Below are 21,202 nucleotides of genomic sequence, written 5' to 3'. Positions count from 1 at the left end.
ATACTTTAACCGTTATGGAAAAGTACAATGTGTTTTCCAGATCTGTGTTTTAGAGATCTAAGATGTCTTATAGTCTCAAACTGACATATTTGTGAATGAATTACAATGTTAAGAAGCTTACTATTATTATTTTTATTAGGGACACTCCATACTTTTATTATTATTGATATTAAATCTGAAATTATTGTGTATAGTAAATACCAATGACAGTAATTTGCTTTCCAGACATTAAAGACAAATCTTATTACTTTTTTTATGATACTTGTATAAAATTCTGCTTAAAGGAAAAAAATTTGAAGACAGAGAAGAGATACAAGAAGACTTAAGATGCTCATTAAAAATGCTTCCAACAAATGGAAACATAGCTGGGAAAAGTGTGTTACATCAAAAGGGGTCTAGTTTGAACTTTGAAGTTGATAAGTCAATGAACTAAATAGGTTAAGCATTTTTTTTTTTCTAAGGTAGATACTTTTTGATCATAGCACAACTAAGTAAAAACAAAACGTAATTAATGCTGAGAAAGTATTGTGAAAACAATGAAAAACTGGTGGCTCTTCAAATGGTTTCTTTATTATAAAAAAATTTTTTTACACAATATTCAAAATACAAAAAAAACAAAGGAGGTAAAATCTGGTTTAGAGTATAATAATTTTTAAAAACAATGAAATTAATAACTGTTGTATTTGGGAATACAAGAAACTATCCTCAACATGTTAATTGATACAATGCATTGGTTGTGTTATGTTCATAAATTCTTTTTTTCTTTATTTGTTTTCCACATACGGGTATATGTGTCAAGCCAGTAGGAAAATTCAATCTTTTTCCTTTTAAAAATATTTTATCTTTTTAAATTCAAATAAATTTTTTTAAGAGTGATATGTTATACTTTCTTTGCAAGACTTTTTCTCCCTTATTTGTTATATTACCTCATTGAAATTTCCTTTTTGTAAAAAAAAATTTAAAGAACCAGTTTTTAATGTTCAGAACACTACCAAAAAGTAATAGCTTTTTTATTTTAAATATTACACTGTAGCTGAAAATTTTTCAACTGCATTAATCTACATGATAATAAAATCTTATTTTACAGTGTTATTAGTTATTCCCTTAACTGCTTTGCTTAGTCTTTTCTGTTCTTCATAATCTCCTCATCAATCTTTAACACATTCATTTTACACATTTCACATCTCATCGGTAACCGTAGACAGATTAAATAATGAATAAGATGAGAAATTCTGATTATCACACAGGAACCTCAACCACTAAACCACTAGAGTGTCTTTTTGTGCAACCTCTGGTATGGAAAGTGTCTTTAGACAGTTCCCCAGGTGTACAAGGTCACTACCACTAAGTTCCAATATTCAAATGACTGCTCTGCAGGCTACAGCATGATGTCACAGATGAGACCAGGGCAGATTACCAACTCTCAACGCACACGTCTGAAAGAAGGAAGATAGGATAAGAAAAGGAAATGATTTTTGACTACCTTTGTTTGGGGAAGTTTAGTATTTTGCCCAGGATTATTCTAGCATTCGTATTTCCACGGTACTACCTTGTACCGTGATACTAAAAGAGAAAAAGTGCCTGGTTTACACTTATGGCACATTTTTATCCCTTAATAAATGCTTAACACAAAAAAATACATGACATTGTAATTAAAACATTTAATATATTAAAAATATGTATAAAACAAATTCTTTATAAAAACACATAAATAATCCAGTAATCTAGTACCAAACAAATTACTTTAGCCTTCTCTTGTATCAAAACATAATTTATTACTATTTAATTTAAATTTAACGTAACTTAGTTTTTATTTGAGGTGCATTAAAGGTATTTTATACCTTAATCAACCAGTCGATTAAATACTTTTTTCTGTTTCAAATAATCATTCCAGACATATGGTAAAAGTTCTCTGGGATGATTCTTAACTAATACATTTTTTGAGATTGGAATTATGTAATGAATTAGAGATGGAATTTTATTTGCTGAAAAATATTCCTGAAAAAAAGTAGATAAAGAATTACTATAACAAGAATAAATAGTAAATAAATAAAGATTAATGTCTAATAAATAAGTCTGATTTGAAAAGCTACTTAATGATTTAAAATCCATGGTGGATGGTAGCATCTTGGCCTTTCATCTGGAGGTCCCGGGTTCAAATCCCGGTCAGGCATGGCATTTATCATACGCCACAAAATTCCATTTTCATATCCCAAGCACAAGCTTCAAGCTTACTTTGTTTTATGAATTCAAGCACTTATTATCATAACATAGATAACAGAGGTTTTAATTTATTAACATAGTATATACAAACTGATGAAATCTATTTTAATTAATGTATAATTTATATTTTTAATTACTGAAAAGGAGTGACACTCTGAAAGCACTGCAGTTTGGTAAGTGTTACATTTTTACATTTTTTCTGACTGTATCTAGTGGTTATAATGTTACAATTGTTTAAATTATTTTATTTGATACAGAGGTAAATATAATATGTTTGAAAAGATTTATAATTATACATTAATTAAATAATGATGAACATTAATTAAATGAAATGATGACAAGTAATAAATAAAAATTTTATTCAATTTAGTAATTCCTGATCCCCTTTTAATTTCCTTCACAGCGATCATTAGATGCATGCTTCTGTTTTTGCTGTTGAATGATTCCCAAACTTACACTGTAAACTTCATGATCATTGTCATTATCACAGTAGATTCATCCTGTTACTTCCACTATACTAAAAAATCTGAGCATGTTCATCAGAGACTGAATTTCATAAAAAGTTAAACCCTTATTAAAATTTTAATGACTAAACTCCTGTTTATTACAGAATACAACATGTGTAATTGCTATATACAAGGGTGAATCAAATTTAAATGGTAATTTTGCTATTCTACATAGCAACCAGTTCTGAGCTGGATGGCAGAGTGGGGGGGTTAACGCTTGGTGTGTAAGAGAAGGGGAACCAGCTTCGTTAGCTCCTCCACACTGTTCTGTCATCAGCACAGTTATGAGTGAGCAAGAGGTTTCATCGTCTGTTGTACAATGTATAATCATTAAATTTTTAATAAAGGTGTTAAACCTGCGGAAATTTTAACTTGTTAAAGGTACAGTTTGGTTCTTCTCTTTTAACTGTCCCAGAAAAAAGTATACATGGGCCAGACAATTTAAGGCTGGGCGAGAAAGTGTAAAAAACGAAAGTAATGATTGACACCCAAGGTCAAGTCTTACAACTGACAGCATCCATGCCATTCAAGAGCTTATCAAAGGTGATCACTGGTTTACTGTTGAAGAAATTGCATTGCATCAGAAGTGGGTATCAGCTATGGGAGTGGTCAATCCATTATCACTGATCATCTTGGCTTTAGAAAAATTAGTGCTTGATGTGTTCCAAGGTTGTTGACTGAAAATAAAAAACAGGTTAGGCTGAAGATCTGTGAGAGACTTCTGAATTGATTTTGGCAAGAAGGGGACGATTTTTTGAGGCACATCGTCACACGAGATGAGACATGGGTCTATCATTACTCTCTGGAGTCAAAAATGGTGAGTAAAGAGTGGCAAAGGAAGGATGAGTGCTGCCCAGTGACGGCCAAAACCTGTCTGTCAGCCGGAAAAGTTCTTTCAATAATTTCTTTAATTTAAGGGTAGTTTTACTCATTGATTTTCCCCACAATCAATGAATGGTGAATGTGGCTTACTATTGTCATCAGCTACAGTCAATAAAAGCCAGCTACCAAAACAAAAGACGGGATATGCCCATCAGAGCTGTCATCCTTCTCCATGACGCTATGCTGCACACCATGATTTTGACAAGGGATAAACTGGTAAAAATGTACTGGGAATCCTCAACCACCCTCTCTACAGTGTAGATTTGTCCCCCTGTGACTATTCTTTGTCTGCGCCTTTGAAAGAATTGCTTGGAGTGGAACGATTTGAAAACAATAAAGATGTCAAGGACTGCTTGTGCAATTAGTGAATGACTAATCCTCAAACATTTTATGAACAAGGAATATTGAAGTTTCCAAAACATTGGCAAAAGTGTGTAGATCAAGTAGGAGACTGTACAGAGAAATGACGAAGGTATGAATTGTGTATATTTAATCAATGAATGTTTAAAAAAAATTACTGTTTATATTTGAGTCACCCTCGTACAATTATAATATAGTTGATAAAACTATTATTACTATAAATAGACAAAATTTGGAACCCTAGGTTTTTAGATGATTAATGTTCCATAATGTGCACATTCATACATATATGAAGTTATACAAAAAATCATAATATACCTGTAACGGATTAAGTAATTTTTTATTTCTTTGTGATTTTGTATGTTTCAAGATTTTCATTGGTGAATGAACAGGCATTAAAAGTTTAGATATAAGTTCAGCAGCATAATTCATAGTTGAAGATATTTTGAAAATTTTCCTCTTCTCTTTAACATAAGGCAAGAACTGACTGAAACCTAATACCAATAGCCTGTAAAATATAGTAAAAATTAAAAATATTTAAGCCAGAATAATAAAATGCTTAATAACAATACCAAATATGAATACTAACAGCATTAAAACATGAACCATTATGGCAAAACATAAGGCTAAATGAAAAATTCAGTCTACAGAAACCTCTATTTCTGAAGTATATTTTCTAGTATTTATCAGAATATTCTGGCAAGAGAATCTTAAAACTTGTAGTGGCTACAAAATTCACTTAAGTAAGAGCTTTATAATTTAACACAGTAATAACAAACTACAATACACATCAAATTAAATCTTATACTTTCTGCATTATTTAATTATTAGACCATTGTTTATGATTGAGGAAGCAGTGTTAATTTCTTTCATGGGTAATCAAATGAGTACATCTACATTACCAGAAACCTAAAGTAACAATATCTATTTGAAAGGGAACTGATGTTATAAAAATTATTTTTTATTGCTTTTATTAAATTTTTTTCAATTAATTTCACTTTAGAAAAAGCTTTCTTTTCTAAACACAATATTTATGAGGTAACAGTTTTTGTTACATATTTTCTGTCTATATTATAACAGATGTGAATAGAACTTTATGAAGGGTTTCCAAAAAAAAAGAATCGTAAGGTTTGGCACTTTGTTAATTTTTTACTTTACATAATTAAGAGGTTTATTTATTTATATTTTTTCAAAAATACTAAGAAAATGAATAAGCTTTATTATTATGAAAAAAGATTTCTAGATGGGCACCATAATTATCACTGCAAAAATAAAAACAATATTGTTTTTGTTCGTAAAACATTTAAAATATTGTTTAATTCATAAAACGTTTGGTGTACCAAAAACTATTAGAATAGTTCAACTATTTCATGTTGTTGCTCTATCCCCAAATTCATCAGCTATGTTGGTTCATACAAACATAAGTGTCTCATCTGTTTTAACAGTTTTAATAAATTTTTGAGGTTTATCCAGCCTAGAATAGCATGCATGCAAGCGAAATCTCTTCTGTATATCATGTACAATGAATTTAGAATTTTTTTTGGAGGGGGGGCACGCCTGTTCATTATCATCACCTGGAATTTTTTTTTTTAATAAAAAGGTAAAATAACACTAAAATAATAAAACTAAATAAGGCTTAAAACTAACACAAATTATATAATAAAAAATTTAAAACTAAGTTAAAACAAAAGTTAAAATGTGAAATAAAACTGAAAACCAATACCACAGATGGAGTCTTTAAAATATAAAAGCTAAAATAATAGAAAAGGAAACTATATAAAATTTAACTAATTCTGATAGGGAGTGCAAAAGACTCCCTACTCGGATAATAAAATTAAAGACATAGAACAAAAAAAAAACAAAATTGAAAGTAAGGGAAAAAAATTATCAAAGACTCTTCTAGCATAAAAATATATATGACAATATTAAATTTTTTGCAGTATCCTAATACTACGCAAATACAGAAACATCTGGTCCAAAATTTCATTATCATTGCACAAGATACCATGGATGTTTCTGGGTAGATTTACGACACAATGCCGCATAACATATGCAGTCTATGAGTATGTGGTGCCCAGTCATGCGGCAGTTACATTGTGTGCATAGGGGTGCGTGTCCTCCTGACATTAGGTACTCGTGTGTGACCCTCGTACATCATATCCACAATCGGCAGAGGATTACTTCTTCACGTCGAGTTTATCTGCATGAGGAGTCCCATGCCAATACAGAATCTTTAATGTGCTGAAGTTTATTATCGACGGTAGTCATCCAGTCACCTTGCCACCTTGCTCTCAGTGATTGCTTTACACGATTAATAAAATCAGAGGTAGTAACACGGGTGGTGAAAGGAGGCTGAATACATGCTTCTTTGGCAGCATAATCTGTTTGTTCATTACCTGGAATCCCTACGTAGCTAGGGACCCAGCAAAAACTTACTTCTGTGTTGCGATTTATTCAACTCAGCGATTGCATTGTAAATTTCGATGACGATAGGATGGTTGGAATAAAAGTTTTCTATTGCCTGGACAGCACTACTTGAGTCACTGCAAATAAGAATGTTTCTATATTTAGGGCTAATGATATTTAGAGCCTTATTTATAGCGAGCAGTTCAGCGGTGAAACACTCGTAATACCTGGTAGGCCAAACATATAAGTTCTTTCATTGACGACAAAAGCACAACTAACGGTACCGTTTTGTTTTGATCCATCAGTGTATATCACCGCATGTGGGTTCATCTTGGCGAAAACACACTGAAACATTTGTCGGAAGACAGTAGGTAGTGTTGATTGTTTATTGTATGTCATAAGGTCAAAAGTAAAATTTATAAGGTTTATTCTCTACGGAGGATATGAGCACGGATATGATGGAAAGAATGAAGAAGTGTCAACATTTATATGCTGCAGCAGACATCGGGTACGGAAGCCTACAGGTGCAGTACAGTGTGGACGGTTCTCATACTTTCCTAAATAGGATTTCTAAGAACTGAGTCAAAAGCCGGGTGATTTGGCTGTAGACAAGCAAAATAAGATAACAAAAGCTGGTCTCGTCTATCCCAAAGTGATGGTTCACCGCAGTCAAGTAAGGTTGCGACAGGGCTTGATCTAAATGCACCTGTGGCAAGCTGAAGAAAAGTGTGATGTACACCATCTAGCATTTTAAGCACGGTTTGATGAGCTGAAGAGTAGGTGACACAACCATAATCTAAACTAGAACGAACAAGGGAATAGTAAAAACATAACATACATGACCGATCGGCTCCCCAATTGATGTTACTAAGAACCCACATCATATCTAAAATTTTGGAACATTTTGTCCTTAATTCCTTTATATGTTTGACCCAAGTAAGACGGCTATCAAAAATCAAACCTAGAAACTTGACTGACGTAAGGAGAGATAGCAATAAGCTCTCTGTTCAGAAAAACTTGTGGAATAGAAGGGTTTCGTAGCCGAGAAAAGACTACACATTTCGTTTTGCTGGATGAAAATGTGAAACCAGTAGTAGTCGCTCTGCTGTAGATGTTGAACGGCTTGCAATGTAAATAACAAAATCATCAACAAATAGAGAACATGAGACAGGAGCCTGTACACAACTGGTAATACTGTTTATGGCCACAGAAAATAAGGTGGCACTTAATACACTACCTTGAGGTACTCCATTCTCCAAGATGACACTATCTGAGGGTGAATCATCTACACGAACATGAAACGTTCAGCGACTTAAGAATCCCCGGATAAAAGCAAGCATATTGCCCTTGATTCCCCATCCCTTGAGGGTGTTAAGAATACTGTGTCACCAGGCCGTGTTGTACGCCTTTTTTATATCGAAGAAGATAGCAACGAGGTGCTGGCGGTTTAGGAAAGCATTTTGTATGGCTGTTTCCATTGACACTAAATGGTCAATGCAAGATCATCCTTGTCAGAAACCACACTGTTCCGAAGATAGAAAGCCATGTTTCTCCAAGTACCATGTAAGCCTGCAGTTTACCATTCTCTCCATTATTTTACACAGCGGAAAGATTTTGCTAAAGTATTTGCTACAGCTGAAGATGATGAAAGGAATTCTCCTTCATCAATAAGACCGAGAATAGATTGTCTCAGTGATCCAAAAATTACATGGATTTTTTCCACACAGTAGACGTGGGAGTAGAGTGTGAGATAGTGTTCACATATTTCGTCCATGAACTCCTCTTAGCATTCAAGAAGACTCGATGGCATACTGCTCTAGCCCTGCGGAACAAATTTAGATGTTCAGTTGTAGGTCTATTATTAAATTTGCGTAGTGCCCACCACCAATTCCTAATAGCACATTTGCAATCATCATTCCACCATGGAACAGAAGGACGTTTAGGATTACCCGATGTTTGTGGGATATATCTGCTGGCAGTCTCAAGTATCTTCTTTTTTTTTTGTCTTCAGTCATTTGACTGGTTTGATGCAGCTCTCCAAGATTCCCTATCTAGTGCTAGTCGTTTCATTTCAGTATACCCTCTACATCCTACATCCCTAACAATTTGTTTTACATATTCCAAACGTGGAATGCCTACACAATTTTTTCCTTCTACCTGTCCTTCCAATATTAAAGCGACTATTCCAGGATGCCTTAGTATGTGGCCTATAAGTCTGTCTCTTCTTTTAACTATATTTTTCCAAATGCTTCTTTCTTCATCTATTTGCCGCAATACCTTTTCATTTGTCACTTTATCCACCCATCTGATTTTTAACATTCTCCTATAGCACCACATTTCAAAAGCTTCTAATCTTTTCTTCTCAGATACTCCAATTGTCCAAGTTTCACTTCCATATAAAGCGACACTCCAAACATACACTCTCAAAAATCTTTTCTTATACTTGACATTACCTTCGTCTTCTGTAGTAACAATATCCACGTCAGACAAAGCTGACCGAGGCCTTTTCACTAGACTAAAATTGGTGGTCTTTTCAGATGGACCACCAACCATCATAAAATTTACTGATGGAACTAAAAATTTTGGTTCCACAAGTACCGGCAATATAATAGACCACTCCAGCAGAGCGCACGCGTATTGGAGCTAGAGCTAAATACAACTGGGTCTGCTCTGGTGCCCAGAGGACATCGTTCGAGACTCACTATGTAGAGCCATTCACCCATCAGCACGATTGTTCCCACCTTAGGTTACGGTTGCATTTCGTAACATGTCACAACACCACCAATTGTAAGTGAAAAGAAAACTGAAATGGAAGTTGTGTAGTTGAGTAAATGTATATGTTGTAATTTGTGTAGTGTTCTTGGTATAGTATATGTGTACATTGTAAAGTATTCTGCAGCTCGGTGTGTAGTGGGAAGAAAAGCTGCAGAGGCTAGGCCTGTGGGGCCCCAACCCCCAAAGTCTTACAGAATAAGACTCCTCGTCCAGAGTCTTTGTATTTAGAAATACAAAGTATCAAATTATATCTGCTGAACAATATCATCAGGCTTTTAATTCAAGACTGCCAAATAGGGTAAATATCTTTTTTGCTAATTCCAGGTCTTACAGGAAATTTATCCACTTCTTCTAACTGTTTTTTAAATTTCAAAACCCAAGTTATTAACCAATTTGTTAATTCCTTTTAAACAGTTATTGATTGATATGCAAGAGCTAATCCAATTTCATTAACATGATAAAACTGCATCAATAAATCTAAATCTTGCAAACTAAAATATATTAACATTTTTCTTGCACAGACATGTTGCCCTCACACTAGCCTAATGTTAGTGAAAGTGCTACTTGGGTAATATTTAATATTGTAAATATAAACCTTATAATTTATCATCACCGTTAACAAGAAATTATTCTCTTAGATCAAATGAGTGAAAACTTATCCTGTTCAATGTTATGGTTCTTTTTTTAAAAAAAACCCTGAATAATCTTTAGAATGTTTCTATATTACTTCCAATAATCTACTTTTACATAAGTTATACCTAATATCATCAGAAATATGAAATTATCCATAAAAATATCTTTTGATATAATGACAGTCAAAATTATATGAATAAAGAACTGATCTTTAGCTTAATTTCCAGTCAGGATTTGAAATAAAGTGATTTAAAAATCAGCTAGCTGTAACTACACCAAGTAAACATGCTTATGAGGTCTGTAAATAAAGTAATGAGACTAGTTTTTTGGCAGCCAAAGTGGCAACACTGATAAGTTACTAGTAAACATATGGTTATGTGAGCAGCTGATTTATATTAGGTATTAATATTTTTAGTCTATTGTTGCCACGTGAGATGTAACCAAACTTTCTGTGAAATGAATTTTTGTTGTGGATTACAAAAATGAGTGATACTAATTATGAGCAATGAGGTACAATCAACTTTTTCAAAGTTGAAAAGGATGAATGGAGATGACGCTCTGTCATGAGCTCAAGTTTTTAGGTCGTTTAAAGCATTTTCAGATTGCCGGGAATCAGTTGTGGACGATCCATGTCAAAAAGTGAAGACAATGTTGAGCGAATCAGAGACTTGATATGGTAGTTTCTAAGACTACAGAATAACTGAAATTGAACCATACCACAGTCCATCAAATTTTGGCAAACGAATTGGACTTGAAAAAAGTTTGTGCAAAATTGGTCCCAAAAAACGTCAACTGTTGAACAGAAAAACAAGAAGGTGGAAGTGTGCTGTGATCTTCTAGGGTGAATTGAAATTGACCTGATTTCTAAAAAAAAGTTATTACTGGTGATGAATCTTGGATATTTAAATATGACCCAGAAAAAAATGCCAGAGCAAGAAGTGGAACACTTCTAACTCACCACGTCCCAAAAAAGCAAAAATGAGCAAATCAAAAATCAAAACCATGCTAATTTTGTTTCTTCAATAGTAAAATGGTGTTGTCCATAAGGAGTTTTTGTCTATAGGATAGACTGTAAATCAAAATGTTCTTGAAAGGCTATGGAAAAATGTTGCCCACATGAGACCAGCCATCAAAGACAACTGGATGCTGCATTACGACAATGCACTCTCTATTAATGAGTTTTTGGCAAAGAAAAACATTCCTGTAGTTCTTCCACCACCTTATTCACCTGGCTTGAGACCCTGTGACTTTTTCCTGTTCCCAACTTTAAAATAACACCTCACAGGACACCATTTTGGAACAATAGAAGACAGAAAAAATCGACCATCTGAAGGATAATCTGGTTTCTGAGTTCCAACACTGTAATGAAGAGTGGGAAAACTGTTTGAAACATTGCGTGGCTTCTCAAGGGAACTATTTCGAAAGCGATAAGAGTCCCGATATAATTGATTGTAAATAAAATGTCTTTCTGAACCAGTCTCATTACTTTATTTACAGACCTCATATATGTTTATAAAATTATGTTCATATCGTTTACAAAATTTTCATGATTTTCTTTATGAAATCACAATAACAGCATCCATTACAATTTTAAACATAATTTTTTTTTTTAAATGTTATACTGTAGTTGCAACTAGGAAAGAGGAACTGATAAAACTTATTTTGAATTAAATTAGCACTGCATATAAAAAATTCATCAAATTATAACACTTACTGCTCTTCACTAGGAACAAATTCTTCAGGAAGATTGTAAGAATAGAATGGCAAAGGAGGTAAAAGTAATGGATAAGGAAATGCATCACTTTCACACACCAACTGCATTAAAAGTGGTGGGAACTTACAAACACGTAATACTTGCTGCTCTAGTGATTTATCTCTGTAAAAAAAAAAACACAAAACAATATTTAAATAAGAGATAAATATATATATATATATATATATTTTTGTTTAACCTCTCAAAATTAAAAAAACATGACTGTAAAAAAAAACATTGCTCAAGAGCCACCCAGACCCATACTTTTTCTCCCCTATGAGTGTATCGGAGCAGGTCTATTATTAGGCATAAGCGAGGTATACTTAAGTTTATTTATTAATACTTAATAATGACTAATTACTAATTAATTAATTATTTAATTAATAACTTAATTTTAAAATATTCATTAATAAACAATTACATTTAATACAGCATAAGCACAACCATTTTATCTCAAATTGCAAGAGTACTTGCACTACTCTTACATCTCTAGTTACTTTATTATGAGAATTTAGTTTTATTTTTAATTGTCCATTAAAATAAATAGAGCTATATAAAGCATTTTATCTGTTAAATAAGCAATAAAATATAAAAATCTACTTTCTAAAAAGTTAATTAAAATGCAATTAATGTAGTGTTTCAATAAGAGTAGTGAATCATGGTGTTGGTAATTTTGCATTATAAATGTTAGTCGTACTAAAAATGTTTATTGCATAAAAAGTTTTAATGTATACGTTAAACCATTTAAACAGTATTTTTCCATCATATGAAATTTAAAATATTTACAGGTTAGCAAAAATTTAACATATTTCTAAGCATTACAATTAACATAGTATTTTTTAAGAAAAAAAAAATACTGAAAAAATTATCAAATCGTTCAATTTTTATATTTTTACAATACATATCAAAGCTTTACGTATCTAAATTTTTTGAATATGGTTCTATTATTAATTCTGATAGAAAAAATTAAATCTGTTCACAGAATAGAGGTTCCAGCTAAATCAAAGGTATTTTATATACAAATTTCATCTACATGAACGTATAAAAAGAAATAAACATTTTAATTAGTTATATTTCATTCAATATCTATTTTAAAACAGAAAATTAATTACTGGTAATAAAAAAACTTCTGTATTCCAAACTTTCCTATTTAACTTCTTGGTCCATACATTAAACAGTTTTTTTTTTTTTTAACTTTAGTATAAATTGTATGTAAATAGTCTAAAATGTTTCTCTAATAAATGCTAGTGGAGATGCACAGATCCAATGATCTCAATGTAAACAATCCTGTTACTAGTTTGAGCTGTCAGTGGGGTCCAAATTATCTACTGAATTTCCAACATGAGCTGTTTAAATTGTACAATACAGTATATTTTCTTAGGCTTGCAGGGAAAAGCCCTAAACTGTGCCTTATAACAACTTGGATTTAACCTAAAAATTTTTCAATCTATATAACTATTTGTTTACAATCTATACATTATATATACAAGGGTTATTATTTTTCAAGGTCCGATCGGTTGCGAAATAAAAGCCTGCGCAAAAATCAGATGAACCTTTGCGCATATGTGTTGTGCAGCGTCTCTAGTATGGCCTTCAATCACGCCACGTCACTTCGATTAGATCTCAACACGCAGCTAGCATGTAAACACGTCTACAACAATAGCATCTCCCGCCAAGTGTGAAGTGCGTGCGGTAATTCAATTTCTTCAGGGTGAGGGGTGTAATGCAACTGAAATTCATTGACGAATAAGTAATGTATACAGTGAAACTTCAATGAGTGACAGCAAAGTGTGACAACGGTGCAGGAACTTTAAAGCAGGACGTACAGATGTTCATGATGCAGGGAGTCAGGGAAGGAAGCGAGTGTCAACCGATGATCTCGTTGAGCGAGTGGATGAGGCAATTCGGGAAAATCATCGGTTCACAATTTCTGTATTGAATGATTCGTTTCCTGAAATTTCAAGGACAGTTCTCTACATCATTGTGAGTGAGAGACGACTTCAGTACCGCAAACTGTGCGCAAGATGGGTTCCCAAGATGCTGTCTGACCATCACAAAACAATGAGAATGGATGCCTCCGTAACGTTTCTCCAGTGCTTCCACAATGAAGGAGAAGATTTTTTGAACAAAATTGTCGCGGGGAACGAGACATGGGTCCATTTCGAAACTGAAGAAACAAAAGAACAATCCAAACAGTGGATGCATTCTCATTCTCCCAGTAAATCAAAGAAGTTCAAGCGAACCTTCTCCAACAGAAATTGTATGGCTACTGTAATCTAGGACCGGAATGGAGTTCTCTTGGTGGGATTCATGGAACGTGGCAGGACCATCACTGCAGCCTCATACTGCATGACTCTTCAACGTCTACGAAGAGCAATTCAGAATAAGCGGAGTGGAATGTTGTCATCAGACATTGTATTTCTCCATGACAATGCTCGGCCGCACACTGCAGCTGTAACAAAGAAGCTCCTGCAGCGTTTTCGTTGGGAAGTGTTTGATCACCCACCATACAGCAGCCCGGACTTGGCTCCATCCGATTTTCACCTCTTTGCTCACATGAAACGCTGGCTAGGAGGACAACATTTTGGCACAGACATCGAGCTGCAGACCAGCATAGAAACATGGCTGAAAACACAGGCGGCTCCGTTCTATGATGAGGGTATTGGAAAGTTGGTACCACACTATGACAAATGTCTAAATCGGAGTGGCGACTATGTAGAGAAAATAAACTTAAAAGTTGATAATTTAAAGCCACACAAATATAAGACAAAGCTACCCCTAACATTATCATAATTTTATATAAAAAAAAAAGCAATGGTTCAAAATATATAAAAATAAACTTAAAAGTTGATAATAAATAAAATAAAATATTATTTTATTAGTTTTAATAGCAGTATTTGCTCAAGGGAGGAGATCTTTTTTTGAGTGTAATTTGTTTTATTCGTTGTTTAAAATTTTGGGTTTAAGGTCCCCTTTAAATATGGTTTTAAAAAAAATTTGATTTTTGTTTTAAAATTTGGCTTTAAATTTATAATGCATGTAAATTTTTGTTAGGTTAAATATCCTTAATGGTTAATTTTTATTTTCAGTGTTAAGGTTTTTTAATTAATTTTTTAAATTTATTTTTTTTTCCCGAATAGTGAAGATCTATCTTAATCTGTATTTTATTGTAGAATAATTATTAAAACTATTAAAACTGCTATTAAAACTGATTTTTATTTTCTGTGTGGTTTTAATTTCGTGACCGATTGGACCTTGAATAAAAAATAACCCTCGTAGTATTATCAGCATAACTACAAATTATTGCTGTTATTTTATTATTTTTTTATTACTTCAAAACTTATTTTACTTTAGTGTTGAAACACTGAAAATCTTATGACATCCAAGACTTAAAAAGATGCTATAAATATATTATTTGATGAAATTAGAATTATTTTATGAAATAATATATGTTTCATAAACTCAAAGTTGCTAACATATGTTAACACAAGCCACATTAGCTAAATAGCCTGGAATATAGGAATACATATTATTTCTTTACTTCAAGTTTTCTAATGAATTTTCTTTACATTAAAAAAGAAAACATTTTTAAAATGATTTCTGACTGTACATCTGTATGCTACAACAATCCAATATAAAGTACTAATGATAACAAACAAAAATATCTACATCATTATCATGCCATTTATTATATTTAATAAACATTATTGAAATTGGTGCATTTTATTATGAATAATGATTGAGCATATATTTGCTTATCAATAAAAGTACAACAATTAATGAAAGAAACTTTGTAATACTGTAACTGGAAACATCAATTAAAATATAGAGTATGTTTACAAATAATGATGACAAATATACAAAATATGTCTGAATCATCTATGCAATCACGCAATTTTTTGTTAAAAAAAATCTTTTATCTATGTTGTACATTTTTTGTTAAAAACTTACTCTAAGATCAGAAGAGAAACCGCTGCAAAAAAAATATATCTAGTGCATTCAGTTGTACAACTTAAAACACATGCACGTGCACACAACAAAGTGAAATTAAAAACCTGATTTTTCTTTTACAAAGCTGGTTGTTAAAAAATTTTAAAACATGTACACTTCAGTTAAAATATTCTTTAACCTAATATTATGCGATTTTCACAGTAATATTATAGCTATTGCTATAATTATATTTCATTGGCATACAAATTGAGTAAAAAAAACACTTACGATTTCTCAATTTCTTTTTCCAAAAACCTGAAAAAAAAGATTAAATAATAAGAATACAATATGAATAATAAAAATAACCTAAAATATAGTTTTAATTAGATAAAAATTCACTGCAACAAAACATGGGTTATCAATAACTAATTTGATGTACAGGATTCACAAGCAAGTTATTTCTATATTTCTCATTCTTTTGGCACACTGTTGTTAGATATTTAATAATACCAATATGAGCCGGCCAGTTTGTTTAACAGACTGATACTACATAAAAAAAAAAAATGCTGACAACACATTTGTAGGACTTTCCTGCCACGCAGCTAAAGCCATGTTCCAGGAAAGTCCTACAATTCTGGGTTGTTTCTGATGCATGGCTTACACACACAAATTAATTTAAAATAGTTAACATTTAATTTAATTCAATGATTCTAACTAAAGCATGCGCGCAAACCATATTTAATTCGTGTGGGAGTGGCGATACTAGCAGCGATGGTAAACACTAACTAAACTAATGTAATTTCACAACTTACATATAACAAATTTCGCTTGTACAGTTGGCAGACTGATGTAACTGCAAGGTTTAACACACCAGGTACCAAGTCAACCGGGCGATCAAGTTCGAGACCCGGTTACTTTTTTACACTTTAAATATTATTCAATTCTATTGCTTACTTGTGATGTCACAATACAGCAGACAGCTACAACAGCTTTTTTTGAGATAAGTGTGCAACCTTTTTTGCAAACACTGTTATTTTTAACTGTTAACAAATGTACCTAGGAAAAATATGATGTTAATTAAGGTGACTTTGCTCTACAGCCTCACCCCCTTCAACTTTTAAGTTGACAATTTAATGGCATCAATGTACCATACATAGAAGTAATCTGACCCACCTTTGGTCAAAATCTGCCCAATAGTTCTGGAGATATAAGGTGATTTACAACACACAAACACAGATGTACATACAAACTTTAACATCCGGAAAATTTCCATTCGATTTTTTGGGTTCCTTAGGTGTTAAAACGCCAAGATATGGTAAAAACAACATATGCCCAAATTGGACCGATTACAACACTTTTCCTTCTAGAGCTATAGCACTATATACATGTGAAAGTAATAAGCTACTAAAGCCATTAAGAAAGCAAATGAACCAATTAAAGAAAACAATGGATTTTATTATTAATTTTGAAAGAAATGGGACCTGGTAATCAAATCAACTTTCAAATTGCTTTTATTCACGAAGAATAAACAACATTTATAAAATGACATCAAACTCAAGATGTGGGATACCGTGAAAACTAGTTATTGGAAATTAATATGATAATTTAAACTTATTTAATTACTGTTTTGGTGGTTTATATTTCATTTTATATTAAATTTTATTAACACAGTGGTGAATATGTTAATGAATTATTTGGATATTCAAAAAATTATATATATAATTATAAACAGAAACTATGAATGAACCAAAGCAGTAGTTTTAATATACATCTATCAAACTATGTAAAACTTTTTAAATCCATAGATTCAAAATTGATTATGAAATCAACTTATTTATTTAATAATTATTACAATTAAATTTATTTTGTGAAGTAGTTTTATTATGACAGAAATATTCCATAAAATGTTTTTTTTTTTTCATCTTTTATAAACCACATAGGACCACTTTAATCAGTCCATTATCTAAGTCTCTTCAAAGGGACTGGTCAGGCATTGCAATCCTCCCAGTAATTTTTCATATTTATGATCTCCGTGCCCTTTCGGATGTTGAAAAGGTTTGTTATGAGTTTCTTTCATGTGAGTGTGAAGCAAGTGTTTTTGTCCTTAATTTTTTCAGTTAATTTTATCTTGTCTGTGGTGTCTTCTGGGATAAGGCTAATTCCTTCAGCTCCTCTTATTTCTCTGATATATCTGCATCCTGTCTTGGTGTTTTTCGAGTTGAGATTGTACTGTACCAGCTGTTTTGGAAGTTTCAAATCTTGCACCCTCATGATGTATTCAAAGAATCCTAATCTCCTCTTACGCATGTTATCAGAGATGGGTTCTAACGTTTTGTACACGACTTTGTTGGGCACACTCCACTTTTGCCCATCTTTCTCGTACTTTTTGTTGATGCAGGTTCTTCCAATTCTTCATTTGATTTTTCATTTTTTTATAGACAAAGATATTTATCTTAACTACTTATTTCTATACCGGAAATCAAATTGCAAATTTTTTCAAAAAATCTTGTACACATTAATTTTGACCAACCTGTACCACAATATTTATCACAAATGAAACTGGTAGATTTTAGAGAGAGTATGGACTGTAGATTATGTTGATGATGAAATAAAACAACTCCTTGTTGCCTTTGAATTGTTATGTTTAATATGCCATTACTCTTGACTTAATAACTAACATGACAAACTACATTGACAATAATAAATGCTAACACGAATAGACTTGAACATTATCAAGTATACTATTAGTAGCACTAATTGTCCACCTGGACGAAATGAAAAATACGACTGCTCTTTGCAGGATTTGGGCGCCGAATGAATACAGGTTACTTATACGATCATGACCGCTCCTTGCGGCATCATGACTTAGAACATCGTATGATCAGAACTCGCCGGGAAGCTCTAGCTCTCACAAGGTAGCAGCACCAGATGACTAAAGTGGAACATAACACACTGCCCACCAATTATAATTATCCTAATTATAATTTTATTACATTACACAAAATGAACTTAATATAGAAAATAAGAAATGATATGTAAAATTAACTATACACTTTCAAGGTTTAAACTAAAGTTAATTCAACAATACAATGTTGATGAGAGCAAAGACTATAAACAAATAAATAGAAATAAACAAATACATCAGGATGACATTAAATAAATATTACTGATTGCATTCAGAATGACTCATGTCATCACAATCATTTAAATTTGGAAGAACAATCAATTTATTAATGGTTCTTTTTATTATTGTATTATTGGTTTTCACGTCCACTAATCTAACAAGTCCATCCTTATCTGGATGCACTTGAACAATTATTCCTAATTTCCATATCAGTGGAGGAAAGTTACTTTCCTTAATTATACCTACATTGCCAACACAAACATTATTATTTGAAATTTTACACTTGTTCCTCTGCTGCAAGGAATGTAAGTAATCATTAGACCATGTTTTCCAAAAATCTTTTAATATTTTTTGTATAAGCTGCCACCTAGTATTTTTATTTACATTAATGTGAGAAATCAGGTTCAGGTAAGGAAGTTAATGGAGCAAAGGTTAGAAAATGTCCAGTAGTAAGTGGAGCTGGATCAGATGAAGGTAAATACAATGGTCTGGAATTTAAACATGCTTCTATCTGGATTAATGGAGTGGATAACTCTTCGTAATTTAGAACAGAATTTTCCATGACCCTTCGAAGGTGAAATTTCATGCTCTTCCCAGCAGCTTCCCATAAACCACCCCAACTAGGCGAGTATGGAGGAATGAAAGACCACTTTATGTTGTTCGAGGTGCAGAAAGATTTATTTTTGATCTGGCATTGTTGGTTTTAAGAAAATCATACATTTCTTAAAGGTAATGATTTGCACTGCAGAAGTATTTTCCATTATAGGAAAAAAATATGAAAAGGTAACGCTCGACGTCCTACAAATCTTCGTACGGCAGCTATAAAACTTTCTGTAGATAAATCAGTTACAAATTCAAGGTGTACTGCCTTGGTGCTGAGGCATACGAACAATGCGATGTAAGCCTTAATAGTCAAAGGATTAGTAGATCGAGTACGCCGCCCAACATGATGGTTAAATTATTGGGCCAGCATAATCAACACCAGTTGACTGGAATGGTCTGGAAATTGTAACTCTTTCTTTTGGCAGTTGACCAAGTAACTGACTCTGAGGCTGAGCTCTAAAAAGAAAACAAGTTAAACATTTATGTATGTTAGAGCGAATTATGATTTTGGAATTGACGATCCAATTTTTCTGCCTAAGTGAAGAATGAATTAACTTTAATCCTCCAAGGGAAAGTCTTAAATGTTCATGACAGTAAGATGACTATGAGGACTTAAAATTAGGATGTTTAGCATTTAAAGTCAAATGTAAAAAACTCAAACGACCTCCAACGCGAATAATACCATTTCGATCCAAAAATGGGCTAAGTGAAACTAATTTACTTTTCCTTGATACAGTTGAATTTTTCCTTAAATCACTTAATTCTTTAGTAAAATATAATTCTTGTGTTTGACGAACAAGAATTTCTAACGTGGAATTGATTTCTTCCAGAGAAAGATCTGACAAAATGCGATTGTTTTTATTTCTTAAATTATAAATAAAGCAACGACAATATGAAAATAGTTTAATATTCGCATGAGCAAAGAAAATGGTTTAGAAAGTTCTACAGTTTCTGTTGTTTGAAAGCAGCTGAAAACACATTAGTTTTGTTAGACGTCTACTCTTCCCTGAGAGAATCTGGTGGAATTATAGAAATGATAGGGTGATTGGATGGCCAAGCATTCTCATCTTCTTTTAGAAAAGATGGATCATTCCACCAAAGTTGTAACCAAGTTAATACATCCGGCATACAACCACGTGACAAGATGTCTGCGGGGTTGTCCCTTGAAGGAACGTGCTTCCATAAGCATTCCTTAGTTAACTCTTGAATTTCGCTAACTCTATTTGCGACGAATATCTTTTGCGACTAAAAGTGAAACATAACAGCAATAAATAGTTTATTTTTAAAGATTTATACACCATAACAAAAAAAAATTGAGTTCACACAAAATTAGTTCCTTCTTTTCTGCACTGCTATTGTAATTTGATCTGTAGGAATTATCTATAAAAATTACCTTGCTATTTGGCTGCATTCATGGTACAAAAATTTCAACATTTTATAACTTCATTAAAACATTCATAAAAAATTAATTTTTAAGTGTATTAGGGCATAGTTTAGTTTTAGACAGTTAAAGTATTTTTATAAGTTTTCCTGATGGCTGGCTTCAATAGGTTAAACATTTAATATTGCTATTTTGGTTCTTGATGAAGAAAGAACTTTATTGTTTGTACTGAACAAAATGTTTAATAATAATATGACTGTGATGATATACAAATTTATTTATTCATAATTTTAATTGACAATGATATGAAGGGCTGTACAGAAAATAAATTTTGTTGAAACGGATTGAAATCTTGACAGTAAGTTAAAACTGATTTGAGTACAATCGCTTTACAATGCAGTACCATACCTAATACTTGGCTAACTATCTGACTTTTCTTGAAGCCTATGAAATGACTGACTATATTCTTTCCTCACAGATGATGGTTGGGGGTTGGTTGTTAGGTAATTGCGGCAGTTCTTAAATTAGATAACCAAATTTTACATATAAAACAAAAATGAAAATATAAAGCATAATACATCAACATAACACAATTGTGATCACATTGACAATTTTGTCATAATCCT

General features: G+C 32.3%; 1 protein-coding gene across 3 annotated transcripts in view; it reads right to left on the bottom strand.

Annotated features, from left to right (window-relative positions):
* Positions 1 to 560: 560 nt before the first annotated feature.
* LOC142322311 (GON-4-like protein) overlaps positions 561 to 21,202 on the bottom strand; it is a 66,949-nt gene continuing 46,307 nt past the window's right edge. The window contains exons 12-16 of one of the 3 annotated variants that reach the window (XM_075361247.1): positions 15,757 to 15,783; positions 11,500 to 11,661; positions 4,290 to 4,479; positions 1,842 to 1,998; positions 561 to 1,436 (exon numbers count right to left, since the gene is read on the bottom strand). In XM_075361247.1, the coding sequence (XP_075217362.1) occupies positions 1,843 to 1,998; positions 4,290 to 4,479; positions 11,500 to 11,661; positions 15,757 to 15,783 (535 nt within the window). In that variant the 3' untranslated portion in view covers positions 561 to 1,436; position 1,842. Of the gene's footprint in view, positions 1,437 to 1,646; positions 1,999 to 4,289; positions 4,480 to 11,499; positions 11,662 to 15,756; positions 15,784 to 21,202 lie in introns of those variants that run through there. The other 2 variants (XM_075361248.1, XM_075361246.1) reach the window with 2 other exon arrangements.

Source organism: Lycorma delicatula, chromosome 3 (assembly GCF_047948215.1).
Source record: "Lycorma delicatula isolate Av1 chromosome 3, ASM4794821v1, whole genome shotgun sequence".
NCBI lineage: Eukaryota > Metazoa > Arthropoda > Insecta > Hemiptera > Fulgoridae > Lycorma > Lycorma delicatula.
This window is presented reverse-complemented; position numbering and strand designations above follow the sequence as displayed.